This window comes from Onychostoma macrolepis, chromosome 21 (assembly GCF_012432095.1).
Source record: "Onychostoma macrolepis isolate SWU-2019 chromosome 21, ASM1243209v1, whole genome shotgun sequence".
Classification (NCBI taxonomy): domain Eukaryota; kingdom Metazoa; phylum Chordata; class Actinopteri; order Cypriniformes; family Cyprinidae; genus Onychostoma; species Onychostoma macrolepis.
The window spans coordinates 11765231-11779136 of NC_081175.1; the positions used below are offsets into that span (position 1 = coordinate 11765231).

General features: G+C 36.7%; 2 protein-coding genes across 2 annotated transcripts; both read right to left on the minus strand.

Moving 5' to 3' along the window:
• Positions 1–590: 590 nt before the first annotated feature.
• foxi3a (forkhead box I3a) lies at positions 591–2303 on the minus strand. Its single transcript, XM_058758544.1, has 2 exons — positions 1667–2303; positions 591–1562 (listed from the first exon to the last, which is right to left on the minus strand). The coding sequence occupies exons 1-2, from the start codon at positions 2217–2219 to the stop codon at positions 1036–1038; spliced, it is 1080 nt and encodes a 359-aa protein (XP_058614527.1). The 5' UTR covers positions 2220–2303; the 3' UTR covers positions 591–1035.
• Positions 2304–4028: 1725 nt separating this feature from the next.
• On the minus strand, positions 4029–13341 carry lcp2a (lymphocyte cytosolic protein 2a). The gene is given in 21 exon segments (XM_058757174.1): positions 4029–4565; positions 4649–4798; positions 4927–5001; positions 5994–6055; positions 6143–6183; positions 6269–6362; positions 6489–6501; positions 6637–6658; positions 6749–6862; positions 7096–7115; positions 7814–7842; positions 8024–8089; positions 8169–8220; positions 8320–8417; positions 8495–8678; positions 8754–8794; positions 8881–8915; positions 9780–9854; positions 10576–10622; positions 12583–12645; positions 12934–13341. Coding segments are annotated over 21 exon segments (1542 nt in total). The 5' UTR covers positions 13069–13341; the 3' UTR covers positions 4029–4439.
• Between the last annotated feature and the right edge of the window lie 565 nt (positions 13342–13906).

Here is a 13906-nt window from a genome sequence, read left to right on the forward strand (position 1 = left end):
ACTTTTCAGTATAAAGTTTAATCCAGAATTAACACAATAGAGACCACAATAGTACTAAATAAAGAGACAATTCATCCAAAAATTAAATTAATTTATCATTTACTCATCTTTGTGTTGTTTTTAAGCCTGTATGCAATAACAACAATAGAAAATAATTAAAATCTTTCTAAATATTTTTTGAGTTCAACAGAAGAAAATCATACAGATTTAGATTTGGAATAACATGTGAATAAATGACAGAATTTTAACGGCACAGTGTTATTTTAATTTATTTAATTATACACAGTGATATATTCATTAATATTTTAAATTAGCTTTTATTTTTAGTTCACATATGTTTCATTTTAAGTTTATGTTTTAGTTTTTTTTTTTTTTCTATTTAGCTTTATTTTTATTTCAGGTTTAGTCATTTTAGTAGGCAACATTTCTATTTTTCAAGTTGAAGGTTTTCATCTTATATTTATTTCTTGCTTTACTTAAGCTTAATTTCAATGAACAAAAACCCTTTGTTTGTTAATTAACCAAACAACACTGTTTGTTGAACAATCCCTTTAACCATAAATATATAACAGCACAGTAGAATTTGTGAATATGCATGTTTATTTTGGCAAATACAGTATATATTACAATCACAAAATATATAAAGTGAACAATACAAATACAAAATATAAAAAAATGGACAAATTCATATTTATGTCAAAAGTCAGTGCATTTACGTATGTTCCAGGCTTCAATTTAACAGAATTGCAAAAACATAACAAAAACCACAACATAAAACAACGGGACTGGGAGCAGTAGCCCGAGGCGATTACGGTTGTCTTTCAGCTTCAACATGAATTAGATGATGTCAGCAGGTGAGTCTGAGAAGAGCGTGTGAGGGCATTCACACAACTGTCTGATAGAGGGAATCTACTCTGCATCCACTCGGACCTGCTGACTCAGGCACTGCGGTGGGAACTTGGCTCACGATGCAGGCCGACCGCTCCCTCAAGTGCCTGCGGCCACAGTTTATACCTGACGGCGCTATATCCCATGCTACACCTCTGTTCCCTCCCGCGAATACAGCAAGTCAGAGGAGCCCAGCACTGGATAGAGCTGGCTGGTGTACTGGTTGAGCATAGAGTTACTATAGCTGTCTGTGTACGAAGTGGGCGAAGTGGAGACGTTGGATGGGACGGGATGAGGGATGTGGGTTTCCCATTGCGACGCGGTAGCGCTCGGCGAGTACGAGTCATATGCCCCAGGCGGAGAAGATCTTTGGCTCAAAGGCAAAGCTAGAGGAGATGGGAGAAGAGCCTCTCTCGAGCCTGAAGCCACATCACCCATTTGACTTAGAAAGCCATTGAGACACGGAGTCGGATCTGTAGAGACTGGAGAGTTTCCTCTCTCTGAGGTGTCGCTGCTGGGCTCTTTAGGACTCGATAAAGGAGAGTCCGATCCAGAATAGCCTTTTCCTTCCTCTTCAGCTAGAGAGTCACACTTTCTCTTCCTCTTTCGACGGAAGTTGCCATTATCGAACATCTTCTCACAGTTTGGGTCAAGGGTCCAGTAGTTTCCTTTACCTGTTAAATAAAGAAACTTGGTTATTTGTCCCAGTTGAAAAATGATCTAGAACTACACTAAAACCCAAGCAGTTACAGAAGAAGAAGTTTAAACATGTTCTGACCTGGATCGCTGTCATCTCTGGGTACTTTCATGAAGCAGTCGTTGAGCGAGAGATTATGCCGGATTGAGTTCTGCCAGCTGGCTTTGCTCTTGTTGTAGAAAGGGAAGTTGTCAGCTACGTACTGGTAGATCTGGCTGAGGGTGAGCCGACGGTTTGGGGCTCCGTGTATTGCCATCGCAATAAGTGCTGAGTAAGAGTAAGGAGGCCTCACGAGTTTCATCAGATCTTCTTGAGAAGGCAGGGAGAACCAGCTGAAACCGCCGTCCGAGCCCCCGATTCCGCCTGCGGCCACGTAAGGCTTCGTCATCCCGTAGTGCTGAGGCCCTCCGCTGAGACACGGAGCCGGATTGAGCCCGGGTCCGTTGAACCACAGGTAAGGGTTGGAGGTCTGGCCAGCGTATTCTCCGAAATCGTAAGCGGATGGCAGGGTTTGCTGTGGACTAGGCACAGGCTGACTGCTGTAGAAGTTGTCACCGTACAGGCTGAACTCTTGGGGCTCCTGCCCCATGCTGTGGAACTGGGGTGAAAGGGCTTGAGGAACAAATGACGTCATGCTTTCCTCCTATTTTTGTTCTGTTGTTCTGAGAGAAAACACCTCCTTCTGCTCTGCTGCCTCTTGTCTAACACAGGTGGATTGGTCAGGTGCATCGCAGCCTGACACCTGTCTCACCTGAACTATTTATACAAGTTTTGTAACACCCTCTCTGCTCTGATTGGCTGTTACGGTCACACCTCAGCCCTCATTTGTTTTAGGGGTGGTGTGTGTGTGTGTGTGGGGGTTGATATATCAGTAGAATATCTTAAGTTTCATGAGTGATTTGGGTGGATTAACTTGTTAAATTCCTGAGTTAAAATGGTGAAAATATAAATAGTTCTTAACATTCATATCATTACACAACAGAACATTTTGTTGGCCTATGTCACATATGTTGAATGTAGGTAAAATGGAACAGTTTTGGCAGTTAAAAGTAGCACAATTTACCTGAATATTTCACAATATAAAAGTATTATTGTGTTTAACCGGAACTATTAGGCCTACAGTGAAATGAGTGATAGATAGATAGATAGATTTATTGATTGATAAGGAAATAAATTAGATGTTGAAATTCGACTGTGAAACAAGTAATGTTCAATGTGCTGGCAAATTTAAGTAATTTTAAGTTGATACCCACGTGCAGGTTTCAGTGAAATGAACATATTAAAGATGCACTATGCAGTTGGCTTAGTTAATTGTTTACTTTTTAAGATCACTTGAAGCATTTGGGGGGTTAAATGTGCCCCTCGTTTCACCCCCCGCTCTTTCACTTGAGATAACGCGAATTCAATTTGAGCCATTCGCGTCTCGATCGTAATTTACATTCTAAAACAGAGCGCGCGCACCACCCATTCCTCCGCGCGCCGATCAAGCGATTCCTCTTCTGTCTCGGAGGCGTTGCCTGTTTTGATTTAACGTTAGCCATCTGTTGCTTGGTGCCAATTAAAAGCTATTTTTAAACAAATCCAAACCACCTTTAAGGTGCGCTCACATTTAGCGTTGTTCAGCGAATTTTAGTCGAATCATTCAATTCACCACAGATTTCGCTCATTTTCAAATTGGTCACGTGAATAGCTGCGTTAACTGTACCCAAAGCTGCTTGGTGAAAGTGACTTTGTGTGAACAGTGTTATATCGCTACCCTATGGATTTAGTTTGCCACCGAAATTTATATTAAAATTTATATCAATATTCCCATCACATCTAGATCGTAAAATATGTAGGCTACCACTACCTTCAACTGCAGCAATGGACAGGTGTGTATCTTAAATCTCTCAAAGCCCATGATTTTGGAGGGAAAATGGAGATTTAAGTATTTTTCATTTATGAGTTAACTAATTCTTGTATCATGGAGGAGTGTTGCCATGTCCGTTTACTAGGTTATTGTTTTTTTTTTTGTTTGTTTGTTTTCCTGATCAGATTCGTGTTATTAAGAATGATAAATTAAATTACCCAGTTCTCATATACAGTTTTTTTATTTATTTATTTTTAAAAATAAACAATTAGTCGTTTTCGGTTTGTTTTACGAGATTTGGCAACACCGACCACAATCAATTCTGACAACTGGGTACGATACAGTAAATCGGTTTTAATGTTAGCCGAAGTGTAGTTAAATATTTAGAAACCATATAACAAAGAAAAGCACAAATATATCAGACACAATATTAGCATGACAAATTTTCAGGAACGAACACGTTTTTCCTCTAGAAATGGAGTCCTCAAATTATTAATGGCACACAGAATGATTTCACAGAAATAAGCAACAAAACACAAATCCTTGTTGATAGTTAACGCGACGTAATCATCAATCAGTCCATCACGCCACACGTTCTTGTAGAATTATATAATCTTTATTGCCATGTCAATATAGGCTACAGTTCATATTTCATAATCACACAAATATAACATAACAAATAAATGTAAAATCGTGGAACAATTGAAATAATAGACAAAAATGTTTCAGAAATAACGAAAACGGTCCTAATATTGATAAAGTACTGATTTATCATTTTGTTTTTAAAAGGAACATTTAATATGAACACCTATTCAGTAGCCTACTATGGAATGTGCAGCTATGCATTCAAAAACGTAGGCCTATTATAATGTTGCACAGACTACCAGAGTCATATTTTTACAGAGCTTTTTGACAGTTATGAATGGTGTGATTTGAGAACAAAAAAACGAAATGAAATGTAATAACTGAAACTAACTGTAAGTTAGTCTCATGTAGAATAAAGGTTTAATATCCAGCTGGATAGATCAGAGCACACTGGTTCTGTTGGCTTGCTTCTCGGTTCTTAGCATCAATAAGAAGGAGTGGCGTGTGTTTGTGCTGGTTGATAATGTCGCTGACCCGCTCAAAAGTCTGCCAAAAACAATAGTGTTACAAACATTAGTCATTATGCATGTAGCTATGATTAAGGACATAAAAAAAGCAAGTTTTAATACCTCTGAGGATTTCAGACCAGTGCCTAGCATATAGCCACCATGATTTCTGCGGATCTGAATGTTGAAAACTTTGTCCTGGTACAGGACCACGAGCGTGTAGGGCTGGTTTGAAGATCGATTTGAACTGTCTCGCACAAGGAACGCCCCATCCTGAAAGAGGGCACATTTCAACAGATTAACTTTCTTAACCTGATAACAAGAGTGACATTTTTATTTCCTAAAGTTAAGAAGAATGTAAGAACGCAAACTTTTAAGTGCCATATACACAAAGGTCTCACCCTGTTAACTCTTCTCAGGCAGTTATCTGCTTCACCGCGGGTGACCTGACCCACATACCAAGCTGGATCCATGTCCTATCAATGGAGAAATAATAGTATTAGGGCTGACAATGACTAATGAGCAATGCTTGTCTGCTTTTTTCTTATCTGAGAAAATAATGATTTATTAAATCCACATATTTTACAAAGACATAATAGTGATATAAACCAAATTCGTCTTAGAACATGGTATTTCTTTATCGGAACAGATTTGGAGAAATTTAGCATTGCATCACTCACCGGATCCTTTGCAGTGAATGGGTGCCGTCAAAATAAGAGACTAATAAACAGACTAATAGAAACATAATAATTCACACAACACCAATCCATCAATTAATGTCGACTGAAGTGCAAAGCTGTGTTTGAAATAAACAAATCCATCAAGACATTATTAACTTTAAACCACATCTTAAATCTCCATAATATTGCTGTCTCCAGTTAAAAAGACATCTTGTCTAAATCAGGAGCGAAATATGCACATATCAAGCACTAGTTGTAAGCAAAAAACAGTCCAAACCAGTTTTAAACAAATATGTTGGATTGTGATGCAATTTTTTTTTACTGGAGGAAGCATTATTATGGATTATGGACTCATATTTTTTATCAAAAGTGATGGTTTAAAGTTAAAAAGCCTTATTAATGATGGATTTGTGTCTTACCAACACGCAGCCTCACAGCTTCACAAGATGTTAATTGATGGACTAGAGTCATGTCGATCACTGTGATGTTTTCATCAGCTGTTTGGACTCTCATTCTGACGGCACCCATTCAGTCCAGAGGATCCACTGGTGAGCAAGTGATGCAATGTTAAATTTCTCCAAATCTTTTCTGATGAAGAAACAAACTCATCTACATCATGGATGGCCTGAGGGAGAGTAAATTTTCACCAAATAGTTTTTTTGGGTGAACTGTTTTTTAGCTGATACTAGAAAGTAGACTCCTGTAGCATCTCGAAGGAAATGAAATGCAATACAAAGGCGCCATCTGCTGGTTGATATGTCGAGCTCAAGCAGTTGAGCCTACTGTACCTGCTGTACCATGTCTGTTTGAGGAGGTGGTGCTCTTGCGCTTCTCTGGTGATTGCTCATTGCTTTCATTCAACAAAATAAAGGATTTAATTAGTTATTTTCATTAAATGTATAGTAAGATTAATCTAACTAATGCAATGCATGCTCACCCTCCTTCAGATTTGCCGGTAGTGATCGACTGGGGTGAGCACTGTGAAATGTGACAGAAAACTAATATTCAGCAATAGCTTCTTGAATAGTGTGAAATCTGATCTGAAATGAATTTGAATGCATACTTGTCTGTTTGATAGGACTGTCCGTGGGTTCCTGGCGGTCTTGGTGAAGGGTTCCTGGTGTGCAGTGGGAATGTGTTGGAGCTGTGCCTGGCAGCTGTAAGAATTGAAACTTAAACTTAATTAGGGTTTTTTAAGATTTTTTTTCTTTACTGATGATAATAAAGCTTATAACCATCTCATCAAAATATGAAAACACACAAAACATGATAAAGTTACTTACTGTCGTCACGAAACTGTTGAAGAAAAAACATTAAAATTAAGTGTGAGTGACTGAATATTATGTAAATTGCACAAACATATCTATATCTATCTGCTCTCTTGCTATATATGTGATTATATTTGTGTGTGTGTGTGCTTAATGTGATTACCTCATTTCTGTGGTCAGGTTGTCTGTTGGAAAAGCAAAGTTCAGGTTACAGTCTTTTTCTTTGTGAAAAGAACGGTGTAGTGTAAAGTTAATTTATTTTTTATGAATCTGACCTGTTTTGAGAGTAGCCTGTTGTAACAGAGGAGGCGCTTCTGCGCACCCCTGATGGAGGAAGTGAGGGTTTGGGAATTCTCATTGAGTCTCCTGGTGGCTCCAGTGCAGGGAGTCTGAAGCAAATGAAATAAAAGCAAAAGAAAACATCCCGAAAAATGGATAACAAATTAGTTTTTTTTTTTTTTGCAGCTGCAATAAATAGTGGATTCTATGTACACAGGTGTACAAGAGAATGTCAACTGTTTTAAATAGTAAATTATACTACTAAATATTATAATACTAAAGCGGCATGTGCAGTTATTTCTGTTTTATCTATAAGAGAGGAAATTAAAGGAAACCACTGTACCTTCTTGGTGGTTGGCCAGCCTACAGAAAAAAGTAAATTATTAAAGAAATAGCATTTTACAGAACCATTGAAATGTAACGTTATTATGGTATACTATATATATATATATATATATATATATATATATATATATATATAAAATGAAACTTTGAAATGGAAAGACAAAATATTAGGAAAGTATGCATGCATGCACGCACACACACACACACACACACACACACACACAAGAGGTTAATGGAAGTTATTTATAAACACACACACACTATGATTTATACTTATATATACTATATTTAATAATATATATAATTATTTAATTAATTAATGTACTATAAACTCAACTTGGTGATGTGAAAAAAAATGTGAGAAATCTCACACACACACACACACACACACACATGTTGGTATTTGTGGTTTACAGGGACTCTCTAGGCGTAATGGTTTTTATACTGTACAAACTGTATGTGCTATTGCCCTACACCAACCCTACACCTAAACCTACCCCTTACAGGAAACTATGTGCATTTTTAGATTTTCCAAAAAAAAAAAAAAAACACCTTTTGAATTACGGGGACACAGGAAGTGTCCTCATAAACCACCTTCAAATCGTAATACCTCTGTCATACCCATGTCATTAAACAAATTTGTGTCCCCGTAAATCACAAAAACCAGTACACACACACAAATTCTATTTTAAGGTAGGACAACTTAACAAACTTACTCTGTCAAGCGAGCATGTGCCTCTTCCACCTGTGAAGACACAAAGTTTTAGGGTTGTTAAAACACACAACCTGTATTTACAATACAGTTTAGGATCAAAGCCTTCCCTTCAGACGCTGCCTACATTATCTTTAATGATGGCTTTGACACGAGGTCTTATCAAGGTAATCTGAATTGCATTATTTCTCAGTTATTATTTGCTAAAATTGACCTGCTACAGCTGGAGGTTGGCCTCTGTCCAGAGCTCCTGGCTTTGTACTGCGGTCCACAGCAGGTGCTATAAGAGCACATATAGAAACGGTGGATAAGTTCAACAACATCACACCCAGTTTATCTTTCACTGAAAATAAGAATACTTCCCTACCTGGGGGTTTTTAGGGGCCGCTCTTCTCTCATAGGTAGTCCAACCTATGGATCATAATATTGAGTTTATAGCAAAAGAGTCTCAAAAAATGAAAGCCAGAGATGAAGAGCGACACATACTGTTTGGAAATATAAAGGACTCACACTTGGCCGCTCCATAGGAGGGAGAGCGGGTCCAGGGCCCGGGCGCTCTGGAGGGACAGGAGGTTGACTTCTGCCCACTCCACGTGTGCGGTTATTATCTGATAACACAAGGAATCATGAATTTTCCAAAAGACTGAGACAACATTAGGATGGAAAAGTGTCCAGTTCTGCATACCAATATAATCAGTGTTTTCCATGGGTTTTGCGGGGCAGATCTGGGCCGTGTCTTCATTAGGCTCGGATGGTGGCGGCTCATAGCTGTTATCACTATCTGACCCTCCCTCTGGGGACTCATAGTCTCCACCGCTAGCTTCACCTTCATCATTCGAATCAGGATTCTCATAGTCATCATCACTCTCCTTAAGGACGAAAGAATACATGTGTTCTGATGCTGACCACTTTAAAACCGTTTTAAACACAAATACGAGACTTACAAACTCCTCAGAGTCCCACGCTTGATCTTCATGGTGCTCAACTGAAAATAGTCAGAGCAGACTTCTTCTAGACACTATCTTAAAAGTGTAATTTGTAGCATTGAATATATTGCACTTTATATCATACCTGGCGGTTGTGGGTAGCTGGGAACAGGTGATGGCCTGTTATAAAACACTAAGGATAATTAGTTGTCTGCTGACGGTAGATGTACTATATGGTGGTTATATTATGAATCATTAAATTTACTCGCCCTCATGTCATTTCGAACCTGTGTGAAGTTTCTTCTTCTGTGGAACTAAAAAGATAATCCTATTTTGTTTTTGTTTTTTTGGTCAATGCAATGAAAGTAAGTTGGGTCCAATATTGATGGACAGTTGGGTCCAAAGATTTTCATTAGACAAAAAAAGTTCCTCAAAAGACATTTTTCAAAATATCTTCTTGCATGTTTCCGCTGAAGAAAGTAAGTTTTACACACTTGAATCAAAATGAGGGCGAGTAAATGATGACAGGATGTTAATATCTGGGACAACAAAACTTTAAAGATGTGATGTCTGGGTAACCACACACTTATAGAGTCATATAGTACACACTAACCTTTACAAGTCTGGGGTCAGTAGTTTAACACTTTTAATATGCAATTGATCCAAAGTGACAGTAGCGACATTTATAATGACGCAAAAGGTTTCTGTTTCGAATAAATGAATAAATCATTAAGAAAAGTTCCCACAAAAATAGTAAGCAGCACAACCATTTCCAACATTAATAATAATAAGCAATGTTTCCCAAGCAGCAAAATTAGCAAATTAGAATGATTTCTGAAGGATCATGTGACACTGAAGTTGTCAAATTTAGCTTTGCTTCACAGGGATAAATTACATTTTGAAATATATTTGAATAGAAAATTTGAATCCAATAAATGCAGCACTGGTGAGCATAAGATGCTTCTTTCAAAAACATTAAAAAAGCTTACTGACCCCAAACGTTCATATATAACACAAGATTTGTGATGGTAGAGATATACTGGCCTTATTGTTGGAATTGGTGGAAATAACCCCTTCTTTTTCTGTTTGTTGATTTCCTGACAAATCTTGGAGATCAGCCTAAAAGTATTAGAGAACACCAGTTTCACATCCTCAAAGTGTAACTTCCATTACTGGCACATTATTGATTAGTAGGCATTTTAAGAGAAATAACCGAATGTAATTATTGCTTTAAGTACTGGTTGAGGGTTCAGCTCAAGCAGGATGTGGTAATATTCTGTCCTCATTTCTGTGCACCTGACAATGCTTAATAAACGAACAAAAATCACTTTACCGTGAAGTCACTGTCTTACGCCTAAATCCAAATACGCTTTTGGGGGAAAATCAATAACATCTGCTTGTTTAAGTGTCATTGAGGTGTGGGTGTTTTCAACAATTTCACACCAAACGTGCTCTGCAAAACAGTTTCTGCATCAATGCAATGGTTCCTGCCACATCTGCTTCTCTGGTTTATCTTTCCTGTGCAGTATTTCCTCTTAATGTCACTATGTCATCGATGGTGTTCTTGCACATTTCTACCTGTTTGTACACTTTTATACTGTGAAATAATATGGCAACATAATGATCTACAGTTGCTTTAAAAATACTTTAAAGCACAGTGACTGTATTTTTAAAAGAATTAAATAAAAAGTATGTATTTTAATACTCTGGATATGATATATGACTCTACAATTTATGGCAAATAAATTCACAATGTCTAAAGTACTCATGCGATTTACCCAGTATAGATTAAAAATGCCAAACACATAAAATAAGCATAAAAAATACAACCAGTACTTACGGCGCATGAAGCTTAGGGAACTTTTGAAGGTCATTGTCAGACATACTCTGTAAAAATATATACAGACCGATATTCAGTTTATCAAACTGGCTGTGTGTGTGTGTGTGTGTGTGTGTGTAGGTACACTACCAGTCAAACGTTTTTGAACAGTTAGATTTTTAATGCTTTTTAAAGAATTCTCTTCTCACCAAGCCTGCATTTATTTGATCCAAAATACAGCAAAAGCAGTAATATTGTGAAATATTTTTAATATTTAAAATAACTGCTTTCTATCTGAATATATTTTAAAATGTAATTTATTCCTGTGATCAAAGCTAAAATTTCAGCATCATTACTCCAGTCTTCAGGGATCCTTCAGAAATCATTCTAATATGCTGATTTGCTGTTCAAGAAACATTTATTATTATTATTATTATTATCATCAATATTAAAAACAGTTGAGTACATTTTCAGGATTCTTTGATGAATAGAAAGATCCAAAGATCAGCATTTATCTGAAATAAAAAGCTTTTGTAACATTATACCATTCAAAAGCTTGGAATCAGTACAATTTATGTATTTATTTTCGGCTAAATAAAATACTTTTATTTAGCAAGGATTCTTTAAATTGACGATAAAGTGATGATAAAGACATTTATAATGTTACAAACGATTTCTAAATCAGATAAACGTTGTTCTTCTGAACTTTCTATTCATCAAAGAAAATTCTACTCAGCTGTTTTCAACGTAATAATAATAATAATAAATATTTTTTGAGCAGCAAATCAGAATATTAGAATGATTTCTGAAGGATCATGTGACTGGAGTAATGATGCTAAAAATTCAGCTTTGAATTTACAAGAAATAGAAAAAATATTTCAAAATGTTACTGTTTTTGCTGTACTTTGGATCAAATAAATAGGCTACGGTTGGATTGTTACTGCACTGATTAATATGTTTCTGCCATGTTTTGAAACAATTCTTTTAACTCTAAGTGATGCAGTGTGTAGCTTTTAATTTCTTTAACAGCCATGTTGGAAGAAGTACAGGTCCATATTCCAGGATGACAATGTCATAGGGCCCAAACCGTGAAATAATGGTTTAATTAGCATGAGGAACAATTTTTATGTATATATTTCATTGTCCCGACCTGGAGTTGACTTTACAGAGTGGCTACAGAGACTCTCCCATTGTCAATACAACATCTGAGCCAAAAATTTATGTGACATTACATAACATCATCGAAACAATTCACGAACGCACAATGTTATCAAAGCTAAAGGCTGTCCAATGGAATATCAGGGTGCTGACTCTAGTGATTTTAAGGTCATGACTCTGTGGTGGCCAATCTTTCACAATTTGAGCCACAATCTTGGCACTTTCATCCTGGATTAGGTACATGGGTGCATCTTCCGACATGGTTGTTTAAGCAATAAATGCTATGCACTGCATCAGTTCGGGTTAAAAACATATTAATCACTGCAATAATGATTCGATCCTTCAAAATTATTTGAAGGATCATTTGAACATAGATATAAACAAACACAACCAAATTTAGAACTTATTTCTAACCGATTAGGAGTTGGTTGTTTGAAAATAGAAGTTCTTGAGAAAGAATTCTTGAAAATGTTTAGAGGTTAGCAGTTTACTTGGTAGTCAGTTTCTAATAACAGCACTTCCTGAATTGCTGAATCAAGGGAAACAATGATACCACATTGAGTCAGACCACAGACATCTGTTTTATAAAGGGAAATTTTTTTTGCAAAATGCAAACAAAAACATCCTTAAAATCAAACAAATTTAATTCACATTACCACAAAATGCATAGGGCCAAAATTAAGCCTATACTAAATTATCATGACATACAAAATGATGATGATATATGCTGAAAATAGCCAATTCTGGTTTCTAAATACCTCTTGAATTCCATTAATATCCCCTTGCTGTCTGCGATCAGAATAGACCTGTGACACAGTTTTGGGTTGCATACCAAAAATGCTAGACTGAATTTTTTATAGAAATACATACCAGGAACCTTTGTCCATTGATGTTACACCGTGTCACGACCTTATCACACCCGGTTAGATTCCGCTAGAGATAGTGAAAAAGAAAGTATGTCAGCTGAATATACATAACCATATCTCCAACACAATGCAATATTAAATATCATTTTAATATCAAATATAGGTCTGTAGAAGCACATTCAACTCTATTTAAGATTCACTGGTGCATAACAAATGTCTCTGAGTTTTAAACAGTATCAAAATTATAGTATATGTGCTGAACGTCTAAAAAAGAAACGTTTTAATAATACATTAATTACAGCAACCGACAGGTTTTCAATTTCACTTTGAAACATAGAAAGAGAAAGCAACTTACTTTCTTGAGAAAGTCTGCTAACCGTTGTGAATCCCAGCTCAGAACCTCCGATTTGGATGGAATACTATCAGAACTCATTATTCCAAACGCGCTACACTTACTTATGAATATCAAATCCCAGATACCAACAAGCATTGAAAAAAAAAGAAAAGTTGCCACTCTCACTGTGTGTTCACACTGCGCCTGACACTATGTCTACTGAGAACATGAGGAGACTGGTGCCAAATCAAAAAAGAAAATCAATGAAGAAAAGAAATCGAGAGATAATACTGCAGTGACAGAATCACCCAGTTTCAAACGTAGAAGCGGGAGAATCACTCAAAATTCGACCAACATTTTCAAAAATAACTAAAAAGCCCAACACCCCGGATTTGCCTGAGCACGGGTATGAAAAGAAAGAATGACATCCACTTCCCCTTAGACTTCCTGTTAATGATTGTTGTGACAAATAGGGGAAGTACAGCCCCTTCATGAAAAAATAAGCTATTTCTTAATTTATTGCAATTCATCTTCGACCCCTCAGACAGATGTAGACTATAAGCACTGGACAACTCAATCTACACTCTCAGAAATAAAGGTACAAAAGCTGTCACTGGGGCGGTACCATTTCAAAAGGTACACTTTTGTACCTATTAGGTTCAAATATGTACACTTTAAGTACTAATATGTACCTTTAAGGTACCAAAATGGACCTTTTAGGTACAAACATGTACCTTTTGAAAAGGTACCGCCCCAGTGACAGCTTTTGTACCTTAATTTCTGAGAGTGTGATGTTCATTTTAGTCTTCGGTGAGATCCTAGACACACAATGCAAGTTTAAAACTACATTATTATGTTTTGATTATCTGCCTCATTATCTATATCTTGCCAGTTCCACATGTCATGTGATTCTTAAATTTGGGTTTTGAATGTTGATAAATGGCTTAAGAGCTGTTTAGTGCAAATGAACCTTCGCTAGTTACATAAGACAACA